The 27,620-nt window shown below is 42.5% G+C and overlaps 1 protein-coding gene across 2 annotated transcripts in view; it reads right to left on the reverse strand.

Annotated features, from left to right (window-relative positions):
• Nucleotides 1-24,284, reverse strand: part of LOC133972706 (CD276 antigen-like) — a 37,295-nt gene extending 13,011 nt beyond the window's left edge. Inside the window, exons 1-8 of one of the 2 annotated variants that reach the window (XM_062410281.1) lie at nt 23,966-24,284; nt 22,341-22,673; nt 21,441-21,773; nt 20,539-20,871; nt 10,987-11,226; nt 10,047-10,175; nt 9,376-9,420; nt 8,413-8,950 (exon numbers count right to left, since the gene is read on the reverse strand). In XM_062410281.1, coding sequence (XP_062266265.1) covers nt 8,925-8,950; nt 9,376-9,420; nt 10,047-10,175; nt 10,987-11,226; nt 20,539-20,871; nt 21,441-21,773; nt 22,341-22,673; nt 23,966-24,074 — 1,548 coding nt within the window. In that variant the 5' untranslated portion in view covers nt 24,075-24,284 and the 3' untranslated portion in view covers nt 8,413-8,924. Of the gene's footprint in view, nt 1-8,412; nt 8,951-9,375; nt 9,421-10,046; nt 10,176-10,986; nt 11,227-20,538; nt 20,872-21,440; nt 21,774-22,340; nt 22,674-23,965 lie in introns of those variants that run through there. The other variant, XM_062410274.1, reaches the window with a different exon arrangement.
• Nucleotides 24,285-27,620: the final 3,336 nt, after the last annotated feature.

The following is a 27,620-nucleotide window of genomic DNA, read 5'->3' on the forward strand; positions in this document are numbered from 1 at the left end:
ATTCGAGGTGTAGTCGGACATAAAAAATGTGTTACATTCATTCAATAAGAAATATTTGTAAGGCTTCATATATGGCAGGAGTCACATTTCCCAGGTTGATGTACCCGTTTAAAACACCCCATGAAAATGTAAACATACATTAACAAGAACGAATTTCAACTGAAATGGATTATGTACCGAAATAAAGCTTGAAATTGAAAGAAAAAATCTGAAGTCTCAGATTCTGAAGTCTCAGATTTTTAAGGTAGACTTTCATAGATTAAATATTATGGCTGATAACCTGATAACATGGTTACAAAAATATAATCAAATTAATCCATTTTGACTTATTTTTCCTTCCATTTCCTAAAAGATTCAAGCCTGATATTTTCAGAGCTACAGCATCATGATCTAGAAAAGGTCCCTGACAGTCTCCTGTATTAGCTGCACAGTGACGAGAGAGAGACACCGAACCTTCCTGGGGTTTCATGTCACAGATTCATAACGGCAAAAATTGGTAAAACTATGGTATCCAACCTAGCACTAACTAGCAATCAATCAATCAAATTTTATTTGTATAGCCCATATTCACAAATTACAATTCGTCTCATTGGGCTTTAACAGGGTGTGACATCCTCTGCCCTTAACCCTCAGTAAGAGTAAGGAAAAACTAAGTTGTGCAATAGTGCTTGAAAAGTGTTACCATAGAATGGTGTGCCTTTAGGCACTAAATACATTTGGTTATCAAAATAAAATATAAAACATTAATATTTAAAACATTAATATTAAATCATAACTTGAATTGGTTAAAGTTCTCGCGGGGCACCACCCTTCATAGTAGGGAAAAGATAGCCAATTCATTGATTAAGATCAGTCTCATTTAGATCTAGTTCAATATAAATCTCAATATTTACTATTAAAGATTATATAATGAACAGTGAAGGTTATGGAGTTCTTAACAGTGTAACGGTTGGCAAAATTCACTTATGCAACATTAATGACAGAACATTTTTTATGAACATAATAAAGTATAAAACACAATTTACTAAACAATCGAACTAACTAACCAGGAGGTGTATGTGAGTGTGTGTGTGTGTATGTAGGTAAATTAGGGTGTTCTCAAAATGGTGGTTGACCAAAGAGTAACGTCTTAAGATAGCAGCAGCCCCCCCCCCCCCCCCCCCAAAGAGTAACGCCTTCCTGAGGTTGCTTTCAAAATGGTCGCTGACCCCCTAAGATAAGAGCCCCCCCCCCCCTTTCTGAGGTTGCTTTATGGCCGAGGGGGAAGGTTTAACTAGGTGAAATGCTTGTGTGTCTGTGTGTATGTTAATCAGATAATGAGAGTCAGAGAGAAAGCCTGTGAATCAATCAATCAATCAATCAATCAAAATATGTAAATGTATGTATAGCCCATATTTACAAATTACAATTCATCTCATAGGGCTTTAACAGGGTGTGACATCCTCTGTCCTTAACCCTCAGCAAGAGTAAGGAAAAACTACTAAAAACCCTTTTAACAGGGTAAAAATATGTAGAAACCTCAGAGAGAGCCACATGTGAGGGATCCCTCTCCCAGGACGGACAGAAGTGCAATAGATGCCACGTGCAGGAGAACATCATCAATAATCAAAGTCTCTAGCAGCATTGATGAGGGTAGACATCCCGAAGGACAACCCCAACACTACATGCCAAGCAGTCCTGCTGCAATCACAGTCCATGCTCAGCAACCATCAGGACCACGATCCACCATCCAGACCAGACGCCACTCCAGTCCTCAGTCACCGTCCACCGCCGACCACCAGGACCCACCACGAGCCACCACCGCAGTCCTGGTCCACCGCCCGTGCCAAATGCCAACGCGACACAGGGTCCACCACCAGCACCACGATCAGCCCACATGACTCAGAATCCGCCACACTGGATCCAACACCGCGACCCCCGGTGCACGATCCACAAACCACAATCCATGGTGCGGCCACAGAGGCCCTGGATCTGCGGGAGAAGCTGGAAAGAGAAGCTCCGTGGGTCATGTGTAATAAAATAGAACAAGTAACGTTCTGGCGCACTAATTAGCTCTAACTATAAGCTTTATCAAAAAGGAAGGTTTTGAGCCTACTTTTAAACGAACAGATGGTGACTGCCTCCCGAACTGAAGGTGGTAGATGATTCCACAGCCGAGGGGCTTGATGGCTGAAAGCTCTGGCTCCTACTCTACTTTTAGAGAATTTAGGGACGACAAGTAGGCTTGAATTCTGGGAGCGGAGTGCTCTAGTGGGTTTATAAGGTATTAACAGCTCTTTAAGGTATAAAGGCGCTATATTATTAAGGGCCTTGAAGGTGAGGAGGAGAATTTTAAATTCTATTCTAGATTTAACTGGAAGCCAGTGTAGCGATGCTAACACAGGAGACATGTGGTCTCTGGTCCTGGTTGTCTTCAGGACACGTGCTGCGGCATTTTGGAAAAGCTGTAGAGTCTTTAACGACTTCCTGCTGGAGCCTGATAATGTGAATTACAATAGTCACAATAGTCCAGTCTCGATGTAACAAAGGCATGGACTAGTTTTTCTGCATCTTTTTGTGAAAGGACATGTCTAAGTTTTGAGATATTACGCAAGTGGAAAAAAGCGGTCCTAGAAATTGGTTTTAAGTGACTATTAAAGGACAAATCAGGATCAAAGATCACTCCCAAGTTCCTGACTGCTTCATTGGAAGCAAGGGCAATGTCGTCTAGCGCAGCTATATCATTAGATAATGCATCTCTGAGGTGTTTGGGGCCAAGTATTATAACCTCTGTTTTGTCTGAGTTTAATAAGAGAAAATTGCGGGTCATCCAGGTTTTTATGTCCTTGAGACATGTTCGAAGTTTAGTTAATTGATTACTTTGTTCAGGTTTTATTGACAAATATAACTGGGTGTCATCCGCATAGCAGTGGAAATTTACCGAGTGTGTCCTGATAATGTTTCCTAGTGGAAGCATATATAATGAGAATAAAATTGGGCCAAGCACAGAGCCCTGTGGAACACCATGGTTAACTTTGGTGCGAACAGATGACTCATCATTAATTTGCACTAATTGGGAGCGATCAGAAAAATACGATTTAAACCAGTTAAGGGCGGTTCCATTAATGTTAATTAACTGTTTTAGTCTTTGTAATAAAATTTGATGGTCAATTGTGTCGAATGCTGCACTGAGATCTAACAGAACGAGGACAGACACAAGTCCCTGATCTGAGGCTATTAAAAGGTCATTAGTGACTTTTGCCAAGGCTGTCTCTGTACTGTGATTGGCTCTAAACCCCGATTGAAAGTCTTCATATATATTATTTTCCTGGAGAAACTCACACAGCTGATTGGCTACAACTTTTTCTAAGATTTTAGAAATGAAGGGGAGATTAGATATTGGTCTGTAATTGGCTAAGACCTCTGGGTCTAGGGTGGGTTTTTTGAGTAGGGGTTTGATGACAGCTATTTTAAAAGACTGTGGTACATAACCTGATGATAATGACAGATTGATAATGTTAAGTAACGAACTATCAATTAGGGGCAGAATTTCTTTAAGTAAGTTGGTAGGAATGGGATCTAAGATACAGGTTGTTGGTTTAGAACCTGAGATTAATTTGGTAAACTGATCACGGGTGATCAGAGAGAAGCTGTCTAAGTAATGGGTAGGATTCTCAGCCGTTTCTGAGATCTCTGTTGTTGGGAGGGTATTATTGCCAATTGAGGGCAGGAGATGGTTGATTTTCTTTCTAATAGTTTGAATTTTATCATTAAAAAAGGTCATAAAGATATTGCTATTTAGGGATCGAGGAATACTGGGTTCGGTGGAGGTGTGACTCTCTGTCAGCCTGGCTACAGTGCTGAAGAGAAACCTGGGGTTATTTTTATTCTCTTCTATTAGTTTTGAATAGTAGGCGGCTCTTGCTTTGTGGAGAGCCTTTTTATATTCTTTAACACTATTCTTCCAGTCTATGAGGTTTTCAACATTGTTGCTGGAGCGCCACTTCCTTTCTAGTTTTCTTGATAATTGTTTTAACTCATTTGTCTGGGAATTATACCACGGAGCTAATTTACTATGTTTGACATTTGTCTTTTTTAGAGGCGCTATTGAGTCTAATGTTAATCGTAATGAGTCTGCAGAGCTATCGACGAGGTGGTCGATCTCAATGGAGCTCAGGGTTTTAAAGAATTTGTTCTTTATATCTACTGCTAATACGGGTTTAAATGTAATTGGGATTATTTCCTTAAATTTAGCTACAGCACTATCAGGTAGACATCTAGAAAATGAATTTTTTATTAGTGGCATATATTCAGCTATTGAAAAATCAAAGGTTATTAAATTATGGTCTGATAGAACTGGATTGCGCAGAAGTACTGTTAAATTTTCAATTGCGACACCGTACGATAATACAAGGTCAAGTGTGTGGTTACCACAATGAGTAGGTTTGTGCACACACTGACTGAAACCAATAGAGTCTAGTATTGAAATAAATGCTACGCTAAGGCAATCTTTATTATTATCAACATGAATATTAAAGTCACCAACAATAATAATTTTATCGGTCTTTAGGACTAAGTTTGATAAAAACTCAGGGAATTCCTTTAAAAATTCAGTATAAGCCCTGGGAGCACGGTAAACTACGGCAAATATGATTGGCTGTTGGTGGTTCCTGGATTGGCGTGGAAGACTAAGAACCAGACATTCAAATGACTTGTAGCTGAGTTTAGGTTTAGGATTAATTGATAGACTGGAGTTAAAAATAGCAGCAACTCCACCTCCTCGCCCAATTTCTCTAGGAACCTGTGAATTGATATGACTGGGGGGAGTAGATTCATTTAGACTGACATATTCATCAGGATGCAGCCACGTCTCAGTGAGGGACAATAAATCTATGTTGTAATCGGAGACTATTTCATTAACTAAGAGCCTTTTTTTCCAGTGATCTAATGTCTAAAAGACCACGTTTAAAAGTCTGGGTTTCCTGTGTTGTTTCAGTCAAAGCCCGGAACCGTTTACAGGAGAGCACCTCGACAGCCAGCGGCTAAAAGACAACATGCGGCTAAAAATGTCATCACCTGTTGTATTAGGGAGCGGGCCAGAGAAAACTACTGTGTCCGACATCGTTTTAGCAAAAGCACACACCGACTTTTATTGTATTTACCGTTTTTAGTTTTAGCCATTAACTTAAGTTTAGATTCGATGTCGCCGGCTCTGGCCCCTGGGATACAATTAACTATGGTCGCTGGTGTCGCTAACCTGACGTTTCTCAAAACCGAGTCGCCAATAATCATAGTTTGTTTATCAGCGGGTGCCTCGCTGAGTGGAGAGAATCTATTTGAAACGTGAGCTGGTGGCTCTTTAATCGTGGGCTTTCTAAGTCTAGCACTATGCCCCCTCCGGACCGTCACCCAGCTGCCCTGGGCTCCCGGCTGCACGGGACTAGTCAGGGGGCTGCTCGCTAAGGCTAAGCTACGTGCTAAGCTAGGTGGCTCCGCGGCTAGCGGGAGCCGGCTAACTACAGCTAACGGAGTTTCTAAGCTGCTGAGCCGAGCTTCTAAGTCGCTAAGCCGAGCCCCCATCGCTATCAACACACTACATTTATTACATGTACCACTACTGTTAAGGGAGGCAGAGGAGTAAGTAAACATGAGACACTCGGAGCAAGAGAGAGCAGTAGAGCAACAGGGAGAGAGAGAAGACATCGCTGCTATAGAGCTACGAAGGTGAGCTCAGACAGAACACAGGATCACTAAGCACGATAGAATAAGGGTTGGTATGTGCGAGTGTTTAAGTAGTGATGGCGAGATGAAGCTTCATGAAGCTTTGAAGCTTTCCATCCAATTGGTTCGCTCATGGGCCGAATTTCATGGTGCTTCATTTGCTCTACTGCGCCATCAAGTGGACATTAAATGTAATGTAATTATAAGGAAACCATGGCTTTGGTGTGTGAAGCTTTGAATTGAATAAACGAATTAATGATGTTTGTGATGCCAATACACGTACGAAATGGATAACAGTTAATTTATTTTTATTTAAAAACAACAGCTTCTCAACAGTGCTGGGTTTCAGGCGATTTAATTTTTTTGAAATAATTTCGCCTGTTTTAGAAACGATCATTTCACAGCGCACAGATGATGCTGGGGTACAAAGAGAAGATACCGCAAGTTTGTACAAGTTAGGAAATAAATTCCTTTTCTCCCTGAAATAGTCAGAATATATTGCAAGCAAATTAAAGTCCCAAGACAAGTAGTGTGGGGGGGAATCCATTGCGAATTGCACACCAAACCCGCGAACCCTTTCCTGAATCAGTAACGTGCTCGGCCGGCTCGCGAGGCTTCGAACGTCATCACATACGTAATCAACACAAGCCTCGATACGCGCTTCATAAAAATCCTCCTCGATTACTCGACACACGCTTCGAAGCCTCGACACGGGAGGACACATCACTATGTTTAACTACAGACCGGTGATTTTAGCCGTAGTGCTACAGAGAAACAGCTGTGTTTAGCAGAGGAGCTAATTCACAGAGCGACCACCACCAGTGGCAAGAAAACAGGAAATGACGCAGCACGATTACCGTAATGACGTATCTAACACTTAACTTTCAAATAACTTAAAAACACAATATCAGAAACACATATCAACCTTATAAGCACACAGAATCGAATAAACAGTCTTGCTTAGCGTATTATAATTATTAAGCCCAGATTGTTACCAGTCCTTAGAAAGGGGAAAATGGAGTTGCAGTTCCGCTGCAATTTCGTCCTGCCAGTTGGTCGAACGGTCTCTGCCTTAGCGTAGCTGTGGAGCCGTGTGCTCAGATGCTGGTTCGAAGTCCTAACCTGCAGGACATCAAGTCGCTGCTAGGAGGTTGTAGAGCTTGAAGGGCGAGGAGGTTTCCTTGAGAAGATGAGTTGGAGAGCTGCACCTCTGACCTCCGGTCGTTGGTGGGAAGAGAAGTGCTGGAGCAGCCAGGCCCTCTCCTCAGTGATGCAGGTGAAGCGGCTGGACAGCCCTGCTGACCTCGGTGGGTGGATGGAAAGAAAGCTGGAGCAGCCTTCCGCCCCTGAGAGGGATTGGAGAAAGAGAGAGTTATGGGGGAGAAGTCCCCTTATATTGACCCCGTGACCTCACGGGTCCTGGTCAAGAGTGACCAATAGGAGATGACTTTTGTGGCTTCTCACACCTATGCGTGAAGTTGTCTTATGTTCAGCAACCAGCAGGATCATGATCCACCATCCAGATCAGATCCACTTTAGTCCACAGTCATTGTACATGCCGCTTATTAGGATCCATCATGAGCCGCCGCCGCGGCCCTGGTCCACCGCCCGTATCTGGAGCCAACGCGACACAGGATCCGCCATCACCACTACGATCAGCCCACACGATATAGAATCCGCCAAACTGGATCCACCATTGCGACCTCTGATGCGTGATCCACAAACTGCAATCCATGGTGCGGCCACAGAGGCCCTGGATCTGCGGGCGATAAAGCAAAGGGACTCGGGGAAGGGGGATATGGATGGAGAAGAGGAAGGAGAAGCTCCGTGTGTCATGAGCATTGTTGCCACAGTTACTTTGAAAAAGTAACTTAGTTACTTTACAGATTACTTGATTTTAAAAGTAACTAAGTTAGATTACAAGTTACTTTATTATTTACATTCAGCAGCTGCTGACAACACCCCCGCCGCCTCAACATAAAAATTAGAACCGGTTTTGCCAACACTCACTTTATTAGAAACCGCCGAAGGGTTCCCCCAGCGGGCGCCGTAGCTGAGGTGATCCGCGAGACGGACCGACACGCGTCCAGAGTCGCCGCCGCCGACCGCCGTACCCGGTCCCCTCCAACCGGTCCCCGCCTTCTGCACCGTCGACCGACATCGCCCCGCGGCCCAAGAGAAGGAAAGCCCCCGCAGCAGCGTCGCCGTGAGGTGCCGCGGACAAAGACCTCACCCCCCGATAAAAACATCGAGGGGTGCCTCACACCGAGCCTCCGGGTTGGAGAGGAGAGCGACTGCTCCCAGAGCCGCGTCACGTGCCCAGCGGTTTAACCACAAATACCCAAATAGTAACTCACAGTGACTTGGACAAGTAGCTTTAATCTGATTACTGGTTTGGAAATAGTTACGTGTTAGATTACTCGTTACTGAAAAAAGTGGTCAGATTAGAGTAACGCGTTACCGGCATCATTGGTCATGTGTCATAAATTCCCTTTGCATCTTAGCGTCATCAGGGTTTTTTGCCTTGTCATCAATGATACAATGATACAGGCTACACTGAGGCTCAAGGCTACGGTGTCCTGCCTCTTGAAAGTCACGTAATATGTGTGTGAGCCACTGAAACATTTCATTTAGCTGACGCCTTTATTCAAAGCGAGTTACAATAAGTGCATTCAACCCAGAGGGTACAGACCCAGAACGACAAGAATCAAATTTTTTTTTTTTTTTTTTTTTATTCAGGGTAAAGTCGGAAGAGGTGCGTTTTTTAGTTTTCGGCGGAAGATGTGTAAACTTTCAGATGTCCGGATGTCGATGGGGATGTCATTCCACCATTAAGGAGCCACGACAGATTCCGTTTTGATTTTGATGAGCGACAGCTGTCCCTTGCAGTGAGGGAGCAACGAGACGATTGGCCGAAGCAGAGCGGAGCGAACGTGCTGGGGTGTAACGTTTGACCATGTCCTGGATGTATACTGGACCGGATCCGTTCACAGCATGGTACGCATGTACTAGTGTTTTGAACCGGATGCGAGCGGCCACTGGTAACCAACCACCGACGCTGGTCATCGTCAGAATCGACGAACGGTGACATTACCTCTGTCAGTAATCGTGGCACCAACAGCTCATATCGAGAAGCAGCTCAGATAGACATATACAATCAAGTCTCCAAATTTTGGGGAAATACTCATGGATCAACCATTATGCAGAAGTGTTGTCTGTGTAGATCAGGATCCGTTACTCAGCTGATGACCTGCAGGAGAGAAAACAGATCCATGTCTCACATCAACCTCTGATTTGTACACAAATGATTCCCAACAGACAGATTCTATTTTCTCCATCATCTTTCACAGACAACTCGCTGCTGAACACAAACACAACTTGTGACATCACTGAGTCACATTCAACGAGGTTCATCTCAAACGGCCCCTGAGCAGCAGGAGACGTGTCGTTAAGGTCAAACTACTCTTTATACAAAACTCTAATCTCATTGGTTCCATTGGTTTTATTTGTTTTCTAAGAATGTTTAAGCAACTTTACACTGATTCAAATTTTTTGTTAACGTGCACTTAAAACACGAATCGGTTATATTAATGCTGTGTCCAGTATAATTGAAAATCAGCAAAAAAAGCAAACAGAACGGAATCAAACGAGAACAAAACACTGGAACCACTGTACCGTTCAGTGGGAGAACTTCTGTTGGTGATCCTTTCTGCTTTGCGTCTGAAAGAAGAAGCAAAATTCTATTGTTAAGTTTAAACAGAGCAATCAAGGTTACACAAAACATCAGGTAACACTTACATGACACTACAACTCCTCTGAAACACAAGTTTACAACTCAACATTCAACACTATGATTTCGGCTATTTTGACAAAACAGAATTAAATATTTCGACAAGTAAGATCCAAACTAGATTTCCATTCATGTGTGTGGGGTTTGTCTATAATTCAGTTATATTATTAATATATTTAATTGCAGTTTCAGTCATGTTCAGTTTAAATCTGACTTGTCATAATTCATGATGACTACAAAATAGTCTCACTTAATTAAAGGGATCTTGTATTGAGGCAAATTAATTATATCTTGAACTTGAATTATGACAAGTTGTATTTGTAAAACCTATAGAAAGAGCACTTTCAAGTATTAATCATTAAATAATCTAAATAATCCTCAACAGATTAATCAACATAATATAAAGTAGTTGTTGGTTGCAGCCCTTCCTCAGATCTGAACATCTTGTCACTGGTTGAAGAGAGTTTCTGTCTCAATATGAAACAGTCTAAAGTTTCTGTTCCCTTGTTTTGACACATTGTGAATTTATTGTTAAAATCACAAAAAAATAACTTACTTCTCCCCCAGTTCATGATGACCTTTACTAGAAATCCACCCAGATGTTCAATAACCAGAGTTACTATTATAGTTATTATAACTATGAGCCAGCTGGAAGAAGTGGAGGACTTGTCCTCGAAGAGATTGTCTGAGGACAGAAGAAAATATACGGACAACATTACTACATTATGTGTTAATACATACACACGCATACATTTATATGTTTATACTATGGATGCCCAGATATGGAAATTCTTGGTCGATACAACTATCTAGCCAATACCGATGTTTGTTTATTTATTTTTTGTTGTTATTCATTCACCCTTTTGTGCCATCAGTTTTAAGAAACAATCTTTGGTTTAACTAAACTTTATTTAACGGAAACATATTATGCCCATTTGACCACAGTTGATATGGTTCCTTGGGGTCTTAATGAAATGTCTGTAACATATTTTGGTTCAAAACAGCCCTCCTCAGATTGACCTGTTTTTGTGCCAACAGTTACTCCCGCGCTTCCTTGCGGGTAAACGACACACACACACACACACACACACACACACACACACACACACACACACACACACACACACACACACACACACACACACACACACACACACACACACACACACACACACACACACACACACACACACACACACACACACACACACACACACACACACACACACACACACACACACACACACACAAACTCGAGGCCTGCCGCACGACGAGGCTCCGGCGGCGTGGAGAGGAGGGCGACAGCTCCCCCAGCCGCGGCACGTGCCCAGCGGTTTTACCACAAATACCAATGACATCTGTGAAAGTCAAGTTTATTACAGATGCACCAATGTCAGTAAACGAGGCGAATATCGGCCGCTACCCATGTTCGGCCGATACATCGGTGCACCACTAGTTTATACAGTATATGTCTAAGTACATGTAAAGAATCTGACCTGGCACAAGGAGCTCACAGCGGTACATGTTGGTAGTGGTCTTCTTCACGGTGGTGAGGAGGAGGACATCAAAGCGGTGTCCTCTTGGAGAGACCTGTGGTTCCTCAGCAGGGACCACGTTCCCATCACTCGTCTGCCACTCGACCTGAGGCTCTGGATAAGCATCTCGAACAAAACACTCCAGTAGCACCCAATCTCCTGTGATGTTACGTATCTTTACATATGGAGTTGTAGCTGCACCTGTAAACACATGAATATCTTATTAACCAGTGCTACAACCAGAGGAATGTTATATTATAATGATTTATCATTTCTCTTACATAGAGAAACAGAAAGCCACACAGCTAGTCTTAACTACACACATCCTGTCAGTTTATTATCAGTTGATGTTCCTACATTTCCCCCCATGTATCTATCTATCCATCCATCTACCTCGAAGCGATTTTGTGTGGTACACGGCGCTCTGTCAAAATGTTTTAGTACGACTTTGGTCAACTACAAAGCCGCACCGCTTGCAGCATTACGGCTACCGTAGTCAGGAGCGTCGCGGAGTAATACATACTGAGCTTCACCATAATATTACAGTGTGTGTGTATAAGGACATGCCATCATTCCGGGTGGATTAACTAAAGAACTCCAACCGCTAGATATTGGTGTCAACAGGGCCTTCAGAGCTAAACTGCGAGCTGTGTGGGAGCAGTGGATGACAGAAGGCGAACACACATTCACCAAGACAGGGAGAGAGCGCCGGGCGACTTACGCTACTATCTGCCTGACAGGTAGCCGCTAGCTCCGAGGCTAGCCGCTGACAGGTAGCTGCTAGCTCGAGTAACATTTAACATGTCTAGAGTACTAAAAAACAAACAAACACAAATCCATACAGTTTTTGTCCTTAAATCCAATGTGCAGTTTCCAAGTATCGATACAAATCGATTATGTACCATTTCAATCGATTTTGAATCGATATGTCGTCCGGAATGCCGATTTGCTGAGCACAGATCGATTCAGTTGGATCGCAGGAATAAAAAAAATCGATTAATCGATTTAGTGGATGAATCATTACACCCCTAAACATCACCTTTTGTGCTGCCACTACACAGAATGGGGTCCTCCTCCGTCACGCCCATATCGGCCCTTACAACACACCTCACATTCTCACATGTTTGTGCCGATTACACAACATCGTCACAGCAGTAAATCACAGGCACCAGATGCAATACATTGTCATCTGGGACAATGGGTCATTCCACCGCTCTGCTCTGGTCCAGAACTGGTTTCAATACCATCCACAGTTTACAGTACCATACCTCCCACCATACTCTCCGTCTCTAAACCCAATCAAAGAGTTTTTCTCTGCATGGCGGTGGAGGGTTTATGATCTCCAGCCCCAGGCTCAGGTTCCCCTCATTGAAACTGTACTGGATACAGAATGTTCTGCTTGTCTAATATTTGCTGAGATTACAGTTTTATGCACACTCCTGTAGTAGAATGAAAACTGGGACATGTTTTGTTGTGATTCTCCATGTTGACATGTTGACAGATTTGGGGATATGGAGAGAAATAAATTCTATTTTCATGAGCCTGCAGTATTGGACTTGTGTAGTGTTAGGTCATATGAAGCGTGTGTGTTTCATTTGGTAAAAAAATATGGTTTTGCTAAATTAGTGTATAGTTTTTACAAGAGTGTTTCATTTTGCAAAGGATCTGAGGTGTTCTGCTGATTGTGTGTAGTATTCTGAAACACCGGGCCCTGTTTTGAAAATCGTGCTTAAGCAATCGAAAAAACCTGTAAGAGGAGACTATTAGCTCTGCGTGTAACTCAGATACTATTTTACCATAAGGAGCTGTTTGATTTTACATACCTATACCAGGTACTGCAGGGGCCTGAATGGCCATTACTCGACACTTTCCCTTTCTGTGTCTATTTTACTTTCTTTTTATTCTTTCTTTCACTATTCCTTATCTTAGCACACCCTAAGCATAGTCAATCTTATCTCGACTGTGCACCATTGCTGCTTGCCCTTAGTGACTAGGTCCCACCGGACTGTTGTTGATGTTAGTTAACAGCAGTCACAACTGTTGTGTTCCCCTTGTTCTGATCCCACTTTTCCCATGGGATCCTATGTTGGATATAAGTGCAACAAGGTCCAAATATCCAAATAACATATAATTCGTAATGTACCTGCTAAAAGTGAAAAGTTATAATGTCAAAGGTCTCCATAGCCCTGTTAAGAGAAAGAAAATTCTGCATCAGATGAAACAAGCCAACTGTCACATTGCATTCCTACAGGAAATCCATTTATCTGATGCAGAACATGAAAAGTTGAAAAGATCCTGGGCAGATAAAGTATATTACTCTTCACACCGGTCAGGGAGAAAAAGGGAGTTTCCATACTGATACACAGACAAATTAATTTCACACAAACACTAGTACATAAAGATACAGAGGGGAGATATATTATAGTTATAGTTGAATTGATGGCATAGAAGTGTCCCTCATAAATGTATTTGCACCTAATGAAGACGAGCCCGGCTTTATCAGGACATTGTTCAATAAGATTTTACAATATAGTTCAGGATTACTATTGATGGGAGGAGATCTGAATTGCGTAATGTCGCAATCAATCGACCGACAACCTGCCTCTAAAGATCCACTCTCTAGAATGAGTAGAATGCTCAAATACCAATCCCTTGAAGCAGGCCTAGTAGATGTATGGAGAAGCAGGTTTCCGGATTTTCACCTTCTATTCAAGCAGACATGCATCATACTCAAGGATTGATTACTTCTTTACCACTAAAGCAGAGCTACATAGGATAGTGGGCATTGAGATCCTTCCTATAATGATATCTGATCACGCAGCTGTGGCATTAAAATGGGACATAGGCAAAATACCAACATCTAAACAATGGAGACTTAATGCATCTCTCCTTAATGATAAAGAATTCACCTCCTTTGTCACAGCAGAACTCAAGGAATACTTGGATAATAATACCTCGGCTGAAACGACTCCTCTTATATTGTGGGACTGTGCCAAAGCGTACATCAGAGGCCGTATTTTCTAATTTACATGTGCTAGGAGAAGATGTAAGGAGGCTAAACAGAGAATTGGAAGATAAAATAAAAGATTTAGAGAATAAACATAAACAATCAGCATCAACCAGTCTCCCAAATAACCTAAACGCAACCCGAGAGAACTCAACACCCTACTATCGGATCAAATTGAGCGAAGTTTAAGATTCACAAACCAAAGAAACTATGAACACGGTAACAAGGCAAGCAGATTATTAGCATTTAGATTAAGCAATCATCTAATACAGTACAGAAAATAAAATCAAAAGAAACGTTTGTTACAAAACCAGATAAAATAGCAGAATCCTTTGCTGAGTTTTATGAATCTTTATACAAAAATACAGATACCTGCTCTGATGATGCAAAACTTACTGATTTCCTAAACCCTATAAAATTAACTGAACTTACAGAACCAGCAGCCAAGGAATTAGATGAGCCTATTGAGGAATGGGAGATCAAGCAAGTGATCTAAACGCTCAAAAATAATAAAAGCCCAGGACCAGACGGATATATTAATGAATTTTATAGAACCTTTAAGGATATTTTATCACCACTGTTGGTAAAAGCATACCATCATGCATTAGAATCTAAAACTATGGCACCATCTTGGAAAGAGGCCACTATAGCGGTAATTCATAAAGAAGGCAAGGACCCCACAGAGTGCCGATATCGCTGCTGAATGGGGACCTGCGCATCCTAACAGCAATCCACCCAGATCAGACGGGATTCATCACTGGAAGATACTATGGCGATAACTTACGACGCTTATTAAACATTATATCCAATCAAAAAGAAGAGCAATCAGAATCAATGATTTTGTCCCTAGATGCTCAAAAAGCATTTGACAGAGTATCATGGCAATATTTATTCCAAACACTAAAACGATTAAAATTTGGCCCCAACTTCCTCAATTGGATACAAACATTATATTCACCACCACAGGCAGCTGTTAAAGTTAATGGATATAGATCACAAAGATTCACACTGGAACGCGGCTGCAGACAAGGCTGCCCTTTATCACCCCTGCTGTTTGCAATTAGTATCGAACCCCTGGCCCAGCTCATCCTAGATGATAACAAAATAAAAGGAACTGTAATACATACAGAAGAGCATAAAATATCCCTCTACGCTGATGATGTATTATTATATCTGACGCAACCTGCATCAACTATACCACATCTAAAAAGGAGCTCATATCACAGTATGGATACTACTCAGGATACAAGGTAAATGTGGAAAAAACAGAGGCTATGGATGTCAATGGTAACATCTCAAGAATTGTAAAATTCCAAAGTGGATTTAAGTGGCCAAAAGACGGTATAAAATACCTTGGCATATACATCCTCCCATCCATACAGAGCTTATACAAGGCCAATTATAGTAAAATAATTCGATGCATTAACAGTGACCTGGAACGTTGGTCTACGCTCCCTCTATCCCTGCTCGGTCGTGTTGAAAGTATTCTCATGAATGTTCTGCCCAGAATTCTCTACTTATTTCAGATGCTACCTATAGAAATTCAAAATCCGTTTTTGATAACCTGGATAAAATCATTTCCAAATTTATCTGGCAAAAAAAGTGTCCTAGAATTAGACTTAAAACCTTAAAATATTACTTCTGGGCAGCACAAATTAAACCCTTGATAGCGTGGATTCAGAATAGCACGTACACTCGCTGGCTTAATATTGAGAAAAACCTATGCCCAGAGCCCTCACAAAACTTGCCTTTTTTTTTTTTTCTCAGACCATAACACATTCTCCCACATGCTTTTTTGAGACTTCATGTATGATTTTAAAAAGTTTAGCCAGGCTTGGATGTTTTTCTTAGTAAGAAAAGGCCTGCCCCATAGCACAAACACATGAAGAATACGGAAGATTGTTGTCACATGTAGTTCACAGCCAGTCCTTGCCAGAAATTCCTGCAGCTCCTTTAATGTTGCTGACGCCTCCCTGACCAGTTTTCTTGTTGTCTTTTCATAAATTTTGGAGGGATGTCCAGTACTTGGCAATGTCACCGTTGTACCATATTGTCTCCACTTGGTGATGGCTGGCTTCACTGTGTATCATGGTATATCTAATGCCTTGGAAATTATTTTGTACCCTTCTCCTGACTGATACCTTTCAACAATGAGATCCCTCTGATGATTTGGAAGCTCTCTGCGGATCATGGCTCTTGCTGTAAGATGCAACTAAGAGAGTGTCAGGAAAATTCTCCTAGAACAGTTGAACTTTATTTGGGATTAATCAGAGTCACTGTAAATTATGGCAGGTATGTACTAACTACTATTTAACATGAGTTTGAATGTGATTGGTTAATTTTGAAAACAGCCACATCCCCAGTTATAAGAGGGTGTGCACACTTATGCAACCACATTATTTTAGTTTACCCCCTAAAAGATTTCAGTTTGTTTTATCAATCGAATTGTTCACATTAAAAGGTGGAAAAAGGTCAGGATTCTTTGTCTCATTTGTTTACATCACAAAAACCTTGCATTTCAACAGGGTTGTGTAGACATTTTATATCCACTGTATATTCTGGCTCTGCCCTAAGGTAATCACATACTGGAGAGAAGTCTTTGCTGCCCTCAAAGAGATATTCCAACAGGACATCCCACAAGACCCCACAGTTTGGAGGGCCAAAGAATACCTGCTAAACCTACTACTCGGGGGGGGGAATAAGAATCAATGGGATAGAGATCTCTCACCCTCGATTTGTCCTAATCTGTTTTTGAAGGTAATTTCTGAAAGACAAAAATGAAACATCCTTTGAATGTTGCAGGTTCTGGTCCAGGTTCTGATCCAGGCTCTGTTCCAGGCCCCTTTAGACTACTGCCCCCCCCTCCTGACAGGTCTACCTGCTGCTGCCATCCGACCTCTGCAGCTCATCCAAAAACCAGCAGCTCAACTGGTCTTTAACCTAACTTCACTCACACTCCTCCGCTCCCTTCACTGGTTCCCAGTGGCTGCCCGCATCCGTTTCAAAACAATAGGGGAGAGCGTGGCCTAGGGAATAGAGCGGGTGTTCTGCAACAAGAAGGTTGCCGGTTCGAATCCCACTCTTTCCCATCTGCATGCCTAAGTGTCCTTGGCAAGATACTGAACCCCTAAAAAATGGAGTGTTCTGAAAAATGTAAGTCGCTTTGGACAAAAGCGTCAGCTAAATGACATGTAATGTAATAATGTAATAGTACTTGTGTAACAGAGTTAAGAATGTACTGTGTTTAATTTGTATTTGTGAATTTTATTTTGTTATTATTTTATTTTGTTAACGTTACCTGCGGAAGTGATGTTGCTGTGCACCACCTTTTGTGCTCCCCGAAGTTCTGACTTCCTGTCGGCTCTTCTTTCCCTCAGTGCAATTTTGTTACACTAAGGGTACGCCACAGGCCTACTCAGTTACCTGCGACTGGCTGAGAGTTACCGTGTATTTCCATTTCCAAAGTAAACATGAAGAGGTCATGGCGAAGTGTAGCGTGGGACCATTTTGAGTTAAAAAATGACTTGGTTCACTGCCAACACTGCGAAGCCATCCCAGAGGCTGTTGGAGACGAGGAGCCTGGTGGTCTGACACGGACGAGGGGAGCGCAAACACCGGAGCCGCGGCCAGGCTAGCCAAGTTAGCACGGAGCTACCTGTGTATCATGTGGATGTCAGTCCCCTCAGAGCGAGTTTTTACTGCGGCTGGACTGACAGTCACCAGGCTGCGTTCGAGTCTGATCAAAAATGCTCCATGCTGTTTTATCGTTTTCTTTGATAAATGACTGGTGTAAATTTCATGTTGTATATATAAGTACATTGCGCTGTTGTTTTGAGTGTTTATATGTTTTGGTAATGCAGTAAATTAACGTAATTAAAACGTCCACGGAGATGCATTTTATGTAATGCGGCCGCCATTTTGTTTTCGCGCCAATTATTTTGGCAGCCTTTAATGTAAATTTATTCTATTTTGTAGACTTTTGAGTGGAGCAAAAAGGTTTCTGTTGGTTTCTGCAGGCGTATGCAGGTGAATAAAGAACCTCAAAACCAAGTCCTGAAACTCATGTTTACATCCGTTACACTTGGTACCATGCTGTGAACGGATCGGGTCCAGTCTACATCCAGGACATGTTCAAACCTCACAGCTCAGCCCCTCCACTCTGCATCGGCCAATCAACACAGTCCCGACTGTTTGCTGCCTGGCTCCTGTCGTGGCAATTTCTACAATCCCACTACCAACGAGGGAAGGAGGCACAAATTTCTCTTCCAGTATTTTCACCTTTAATGCTCGAACATGGTGCATACCACAGACTTCAGTTTGTAATATGCACCCAGAGGAGAAACAGTCATTTGTTTTTTTACATTTGTCTAACCCGTCCAATTCTGGATGGGGTTGTTAAACCGTCAATGGCTGAGATTTTCTGATCACATGAATACAAACAATGCCTAGTAGAGGCATCAGGTAATTTCATTCAGTAGCATATAAAATCAGCATAATTAGGTTACCGTGTGTAGACTAATCAGTTTACTGTGCCTGGAGTAATCAGGAAAAGGTGTTTGGACTAATCAGGTTACAGTGTCTAGACCAGGGCTCTTCAATAGGCGGCCTACGGGCCGAATCCAGCCCCCGAGCTGCTTTGGACTGGCTCTCGGAGTGTGCGTGAAAAGTGCTTGAATTTTTTTTTTTTTTTTAAAAGGTACAAAAAACATTTTAAACTAACAATTTAGTAGCACTTTAATGGCCCTTACTCATAGCACTTTGCAGTTTTGCTTTATTTTGAACCGGGCCGTGGGTCATTTGGTACCAGGCCCAGAAAGAATAAACAACTTACATTATATCCGTTTTATTTATAATCTGATTCTGATTCTAGTCGTATATCATTATATTTTGTCGTATTTATCTGCCACATACACAGCCCCTCTAGCAACATCGGTTGAAGTTTTTATTAATTAAGGAATTAATTTGTAATTTTAAATAGGGATGGGCGTTCGATTAAATTGTCTTTGTCGATCGTCGGGAGAGTTAATGACGAATTTTCGGTTAATCATTAATATTTTCAAGTTAAAAAATTCACTATTTCTAAGCTACATTAAAATGCAGTGGGAAAAAAAAGCTTGTTTCCTCATTGAGATCTTTATTACAAGATGAACAAAATATGCGCTGCCGTAATCTTAAGCAGCGGAGCCGACAGCTAGAAGCCGGAGCTACTAAAAACACAACTGACCCTCGTTTTTTTCCCCTCCAAAATAAAATAATAATAATATAAAAAAACATAATGTTAAACAACAACTACAAATATATAATACTTAGGTCTGAAAGGTTTTGCCAGATGTAACTCAAAACTATCAAACAAGGTACAGAGTCGAGAACGCTTCATAAAAATAACCAGTGACTCTCATACAACTTCAGCACCAGCCTACGGGTTTGTGTTGAGAAAGACGAGCATGTTAACATGCTCTGGGTTCAGACTCGAACGCAGCCTGGTGACTGTCAGTCCAGCCGCAGTAAAAACTCGCTCTGAGGGGACTGACATCCACATGATACACAGGTAGCTCCGTGCTAACTTGGCTAGCCTGGCCGCGGCTCCGGTGTTTGCGCTCCCCTCGTCCGTGTCAGACCACCAGGCTCCTCGTCTCCAACAGCCTCTGGGATGGCTTCGCAGTGTTGGCAGTGAACCAAGTCATTTTTTAACTCAAAATGGTCCCACGCTACACTTCGCCATGACCTCTTCATGTTTACTTTGGAAATGGAAATACACGGTAACTCTCAGCCAGTCGCAGGTAACTGAGTAGGCCTGTGGCGTTTTTTTCAAACACTGCCCCCGTGGTCAAATGTGTAATTAGCGAATTTCTCGATGAAAACATTATTTCATCGACGAAATTCTTAATGATCAATTAATCGATCGTCGATTAATTATGCCCCCAATAAATTGTTAATACGTAGCCTCAAATTAATTATTGTACAGCTATGTACAATGAAGTGCATGTTTTTAATTAGTTAATTGCATTTCTCCAATTGTCTGTTAATATGGCTTGGTTATTGCTCACTTGGTTAGATTTTTGAATCCTTGGGCCTATGCGTCCTCTTGGGCATATGTTGTAACGCTTTTATAAAATATATTGACTCCTTCAGTATGTTGTTGTAATTTCTTGTTAGTGTGATCACTCATATCCTCAGGCCCCTGACTTTGCCTCAGTTTCAAGAGCCGGCCCAGCTCCAAACTAATTGAAGAGCCCTGGTCTAGACTAATCAGGCCAACATTCATTCAGTAGAACAGGAAACAGCATGATCAAGGTTACATTGTTAGAGATTCAATCATGATCAATCAAAGGGGAAATAAACATGATTATATTATGGTCATATGTTACATTTCCCTTACACTCCTAAACGGGGGAACGAGCTCCCCAACGACATCAGAACAGAAAGTCAACAATGCAGAAGCTGAGTATGAAGCAGGAGCAGAAACTGACACACAGCTTCTTTAACTGAGTTATGAACGTACTCACCAACAACCAGATCAATCCTGTATCTTTGCTCTGGCACAAGATGAGGAAAGATGCAGGTGTAGTTCCCACTGTCAGTAGTCCTGGTGTCTCTGAGGAGTATGGAGGCGTTTCCGTGCTTCAGCTCTTCAGCAAAATGAGAAACTCGTCCTTTAAAATCCTGATCCTGATCCGCTCGGCCATTTCCAAAGTAGCTGCTGTTATCGAACAGGAACACCTCCTTGTTATTTCTCTTCCAGTCGAACACTGTTGCTTCAATGCTCACGTTGGGTCGTGGAGAGCAGGGCAGGATGACATCATCCCCTTCTGTCACAAACACTTTGATGACATCTGGTCCTGAAGGAGGAAAGAGAAGAAAGGAAAAGATCAACGTTACACAAGAAGACATCAGTTAATGATGACATGTCACTGCAGCTTCATCAATCAACAAGGGCGGGTCTAGGTTTCATCTGTGTGTGTGTGTGTGTGTGTGTGTGTGTGTGTGTGTGTGTGTGTGTGTGTGTGATATCATGCAAAAATGTGGTTCGATCCAGGCTCTGGTCCAGGTTCTGGTCCAGGTTCTGGTCATCTCGACCCCAGAAACCAGCAGCTCCACTGGTCTTTAACCTAACTTCACTCACACTCCTCCCCTCCCTTCACTGGTTCCCAGTAGCTGCCCGCATCCGTTTCAAAACACTAGTGCTTGGTACCGTGCTGTGAATGGATCAGGTCCAGTCTTCATCCAGGAAATGTTCAAACCTCACCCCCCAGCCCCCCCACTCCACTCTGCATTGGCCAATCAGCTGCCACTCAACACAGTCCTGACTGTTTGCTCAGGACAGGAAGTCAACAATGCAGAAGCTGAGTATGTAGCAGGAGCAGAAACTGACACACAGCTTCTTTAACTGAGTTATGAACGTACTCACCAACAACCAGCTCAATCCTGCATGTTTGCTCTGGCACAAGATGAGGAAAGATGCAGGTGTAGTTCCCACTGTCAGTGATCCTGGTGTCTCTGAGGAGTATGGAGGCGTTTCCGTGCTTCAGCTCTTCATCAAAATGAGAAACTCGTCCTTTAAAATCCTGATCCTGATCCGCTCGGCTGTTTCCGAAGAATTTGTCCTTAGTGAACATGAACACCTCCTTGTTATTTCTCTTCCAGTCGAACACTGTTGCTTCAATGCTCACGTTGGGTCGTGGAGAGCAGGGCAGGATGACATCATCCCCTTCTGTCACAAACACTTTGATGACATCTGGTCCTGAAGGAGGAAAGAGAAGAAAGGAAAAGATCAACGTTACACAAGAAGACATCAGTTAATGATGACATGTCACTGCAGCTTCATCAATCAACAAGGGCGGGTCTAGGTTTCATCTGTGTGTGTGTGTGTGTGTGTGTGTGTGTGTGTGTGTGTGTGTGTGTGTGTGATATCATGCAAAAATGTGGTTCGATCCAGGCTCTGGTCCAGGTTCTGGTCCAGGTTCTGGTCATCTCGACCCCAGAAACCAGCAGCTCCACTGGTCTTTAACCTAACTTCACTCACACTCCTCCCCTCCCTTCACTGGTTCCCAGTAGCTGCCCGCATCCGTTTCAAAACACTAGTGCTTGGTACCGTGCTGTGAATGGATCAGGTCCAGTCTTCATCCAGGAAATGTTCAAACCTCACCCCCCAGCCCCCCCACTCCACTCTGCATTGGCCAATCAGCTGCCACTCAACACAGTCCTGACTGTTTGCTCAGGACAGGAAGTCAACAATGCAGAAGCTGAGTATGTAGCAGGAGCAGAAACTGACACACAGCTTCTTTAACTGAGTTATGAACGTACTCACCAACAACCAGCTCAATCCTGCATGTTTGCTCTGGCACAAGATGAGGAAAGATGCAGGTGTAGTTCCCACTGTCAGTGATCCTGGTGTCTCTGAGGAGTATGGAGGCGTTTCCGTGCTTCAGCTCTTCATCAAAATGAGAAACTCGTCCTTTAAAATCCTGATCCTGATCCGCTCGGCTGTTTCCGAAGAATTTGTCCTTAGTGAACATGAACACCTCCTTGTTATTTCTCTTCCAGTCGAACACTGTTGCTTCGATGTTCACGTTGGGTCGTGGAGAGCAGGGCAGGATGACATCATCCCCTTCTGTCACAAACACTTTGATGACATCTGGTCCTGAAGGAGGAAAGAGAAGAAAGGAAAAGATCAACGTTACACAAGAAGACATCAGTTAATGATGACATGTCACTGCAGCTTCATCAGTCAACAAGGGCGGGTCTAGGTGAGTGTGTGGGTGTGTGTGTGTGTGTGTGTGAGATATCATGCAAAAATGTGGTTCAGAAGACACTACTGTTGAACAACCTAGAGGTGTGTGTGTGTGTATGTGTATGTGTATGTGTATGTGTATGTGTATGTGTGTGTGTGTGTGTGTGTGTATGGGTGTGTGTCTCATCTTCATGTTGTTAGAAGTTCCGGGGTTCAGAGTTACAGAGTTGGAGCTGTGTCAGAAAATAAAGTTCCCTGTGTAACTATGACAACTCATAATAATAATAATCATAAAACTATTTGTATTTTCACAAACAATGTGGTGTGGTGATACAGGGAATGGAGATGATTAGAATCAGAATCATCTTCAGACACAACCTCTTAGTTGTGGGGCTGATTACAGATGTGAGAGAAATCACAACACGAGAATCAATGCGCTGTGGTTCACATGAAAACGTGTGACGTAGAGACGAGCCCCTGTAGAGACCATAGACATATCTATGGGTGTGTGCGTGTTGTGGTGAATGAAGCCTGAAACATGCTTCTGCGACTGCGTCTGCGTCTTTTCACGCCGCTGTGGCGCAAGACTCGTTTTCATTCATGCTTCCCCAACCGTTGCGCGTCTTACAAAGCAATTCCGCGCCAGCACACTAGGCGGAGTAATGCTTTTTGTCGAGACGACCTTAGAGACGCCTTCTTTCTTCTTCGTCGATTGTTTATTTACATAGCCACTGCGGCTCCTCGTAGCCTTTTTCTGGTGGACAAATCCGCCAGTCAGTGACAGGTTATACAAGTGATCATACTATCGGATATCTTCTGCCAAGTGCTCTTCTATTTGGTCCATATTCGTTCTTCTAAATCTTCCGTGATTTCTGCCGGTATTATGGGGCATGAAACCGGAAATGCAGCTCCAGAAGGGATGTAGAGCAGACCAATCACAGCCTTGCGGGCTGAGTGAGCTTGCGGAGCTTTGCTGTAAATTTTAGAAAAGGGTGTCGACACCCGTCAGCACGTAAGGAGGGATACATAAGCACGTAAGGGACCCGGAAGGGCTCTTGCGCTTACGGGCCCGTGAAAACGCAGAAGCATGTTTCAGGCTTAAGGGCGTGGTTAGTATGAAGGAAAGTTCCAGTTACTTCCTGTTATGTGTGTTAGCTTAGCTAGCCCCATTAGCCTCCCTGTTAGCTTGACTGTTCTCTTACCTTGTCTGTCTCTTAGAACTGATCGAGCGGCAACATGCGTGAAGGTGAAGAGAATCCAAACAGTTGAAATGAACCAGTACATCGTAAACTGGGACGAGGGACGGTTCATAGTGAAGAGATGGATGCTGCTTCCTATGAGCTGTAAAACTTAAAAAAATAACCTGAACCAAAGAAACTCGATCCGTTAGTGGAGATTCTGACAAATCACTGGAGAAACGTGATCAGGAGGAACCAGAGAAACGTCCTGCTCCTCTTCTTCTATAAGAACCTGTTCTGTCTGGAGACTGTAATGGAGTCCTCTCTCAAGCCGCAGCATGTATACCTGGCGGGTATGGAGGACCATACATGACATAAGTAAAAATAAATAAATAAATAAATGTATAAATAAATACATAAATAAATAAATGAATACATAAAAATGGAAATAAATAAATAAATACAGAAATAAATAAATAAATATGTTAATACCAAAAGAAATGTCAAAAGAAATGTCTTAAATATATTTTAACATTTATTTTTTCCCTGATACATTTCCTTTGCATTTGCAGTGTCCTTATGCTAATGAGAAAGGCGGGCCTAACCGCAGTCTCATGCAGGATTGGTCACAGGAGTGTAATGATCCAGCCCTACTACTTCTGCCTTTCAATGCTGGTGTCCAGTAGCTGTTTGCAGCGTTGAGCCAGTTCACACTTAAAATGAACTAGTTCAAGTTCAGAGGGTTAGTTAAGGTTATTTTTTATTGGGATGATTTAGCTGTCAGTAGTCCTGACTGTGAGCGTCACGTCTCGTGTTGTAATGAGCACAAGGAGCGAGCCGAGAGGAGGAGGAGGAAACAGAAACTCCAGCTCGGTACAAACCACCTGCAGCTTCTGCTGTGATCATGAAGCCGCTGATCTCTGAGCAGATGTGACCAGAGAAACTCTGTGTTTCCACTGTTTCCACTGTTCCACAGAGTCACTAACTGGCTGTTGCACGGTGAAGAGCTCAAGTCTCAGTCACTGCCCGTGTCTCTGAGCGAGTGTGTGGCACAGCGCAGGGGCTGTGTGTGTGTAGCTCAGTTGACCAATCCTGCTCGAGACTGAGGTTAGGCCCGCCTTTCTCATTCGCATAAGGACACTGAAATCGAAAAATAAAAGTTGGAATAAATGTGGAAATAAATAAATAAATATGGAAATAAATGCAGAATTAAATAAATCAATGTCTTAAACTTATTTCCACATTTATTTATTTATTTCCACTTTTATTGCAACTTTTATTTATTTCCACATTTATTTATTTCCACATTTCAGTGTCCTTATGCTAATGAGAAAGGCGGGCCTAACCTCAGTCTCGAGCAGGATTGGTCAACTGAGCTACACACACACAGCCCCTGCGCTCCGCCACACAATCGCTCAGAGACACGGGCAGTGACTGAGACTTGAGCTCTTCACCGTGCAACAGCCAGTTAGTGACTCTGTGGAACAGTGGAAACAGTGGAAACACAGAGCTTCTCTGGTCACATCTGCTCAGAGATCAGCGGCTTCATGTTCAGAGCAGAGGCGGCAGGTGGTTTGTAACGAGCTGGAGTTTCTGTTTCCTCCTCCTCCTCTCGGCTCGCTCCTTGTGCTCATTACAACACGAGACGTGACGCTCACAGTCAGGACTACTGACAGCTAAATCATCCCAATAAAAAATAACCTTAACTAACCCTCTGAACTTGAACTAGTTCATTTTAAGTGTGAACTGGCTCAACGCTGCAAACAGCTACTGGACACCAGCATTGAGAGGCAGAAGTAGTAGGGCTGGATCATTACACTCCTGTGACCAATCCTGCATGAGACTGCGGTTAGGCCCGCCTTTCTCATTAGCATAAGGACACTGCAAATGCAAAGGAAATGTATCAGGGAAAAAATAAATGTTAAAATATATTTAAGACATTTCTTTTGACATTTCTTTTGGTATTAACATATTTATTTATTTATTTCTGTATTTATTTCCATTTTTATTTATTCATTTATTTATTTATTTATGTATTTATTTATACATTTATTTATTTATTTATTTTTACTTATGTCATGTATGGTCCTCCATAGGCGGGGGAGGAGCGAAGGAAAGTGCCAGCCCCTATTGCTCAACAGGGTGAGGAAGTTTTTCCACTCACATAAAGAGCTGCCAACTCTCACGCTGTTGCATTTTTTCACACCCACTCACGCCACACACCCAATTTCTCACGGCCAAAAAAAAAATCTGATTTTGGGCCGAGACGCGGTCGTTCCTTTTCAAATTCCCCGAGGGTAGATGCCGCTAAGGAGCGCATCTGTAATCCTATTCGCTGCGTAGACATCCAGTTTACCCCAAAGAGTATAGGAGTCCCGAAGGAGACAGAAGAAGAGTTACGCCAGGTTCACACCGGACCCCGAAGCGACGCCGAGGCGTGGCGTAAGCGCTGCGCCAAGCCTTAAAAAACCTCTGGCTCCCATCCAGTAAAATTGGTAAAATTAAAACTCCAGGACAACAGAAGGTGAATACAAAGTATGGGATGCATATTTGATCATTTATGTTATACAAAATATGTCATCAATATCGTTGATGACATGACATGTGGTTCAATTAAGTATTCACTCTCTTAAAACTTTAACGAAATTATTCGTTTGTGTTTGTGCGTGTCAACTTGATTTTGAGTGGTGAATGTAAACTCAGCTGTCATAACAAACAGCAGGAGAGCACCTTGTTAACCTCGTGGCATACTGCATGCTCAAGACATCATAGCATTGATTATTTTAAATCATTAACTGCTCTTAAGAATACAATTATTAACAATATAGATTAGGTTTCAGTTAATAATTAGTTGAATACCATTGTAATCAAAATGTCAATCAACCTACCTCGGTCAAATCTTAAACACAGGTCTATTAATTAGGCTATATTGTGGTACATAGAAAGTCATTGAGGCACAACAATAGTTTTCTGGTTGAATGTTCAGCTCAAGTCTAGAAGGCCCTACAAGTCATGATCAAATGAACATGAATCAGAAGAAGGTCAGGTATTGCACATCTTTAGCACACCACCCAAACATCCACTAGAATGCAGGAAATAACATCTACTTAAACCAACATTTCCTGGGGGTGGACCTTCAGCTATGTCTTTGCTTCATAGAATGTAACCAGTGTTGTCCATCTCCAGTAGGTTAACCCTATCAACGACTTCGGGCCCCAAAAAACACAGAATGCACAACATGGATACAACACCAAATTAATTCCAACTCCCTGATATTTGAGCAGCAAAATTTTGGTCACCCCCGACAAAATCTCACTCCAAGGTTTTTTGAAAAGTTGGCAGCTCTGAAGTGGTGCTCAAGCACTGGCCCTTTTGCCCTGGATGAGAATGCGGTCGGACGGGCAGAGTATTTAAAGGCAGTTTTACTGTTCTACAAATTAGACAAATATAGTTTTGTTTCATTTAAAATCGTAATTGAAATGAAAGGTAGGTCTTAAGTTGAGCTACATGACAGTCTGGTGAGGTATATTATTAGTGTAATGCTGCTTATGCTTCAAATCTGTCAGTTGGCCTTGATTTGTCTGTTTTTACCTGTTATTCATTTTGATTTATTCAATTTGATAATTTGAGTTAGTTTGTTGACAAAAATAGATATATAAGTTGAAAATGTGTTTCTACT

This window comes from Platichthys flesus, chromosome 2 (assembly GCF_949316205.1).
Source record: "Platichthys flesus chromosome 2, fPlaFle2.1, whole genome shotgun sequence".
Classification (NCBI taxonomy): Eukaryota; Metazoa; Chordata; class Actinopteri; order Pleuronectiformes; family Pleuronectidae; genus Platichthys; species Platichthys flesus.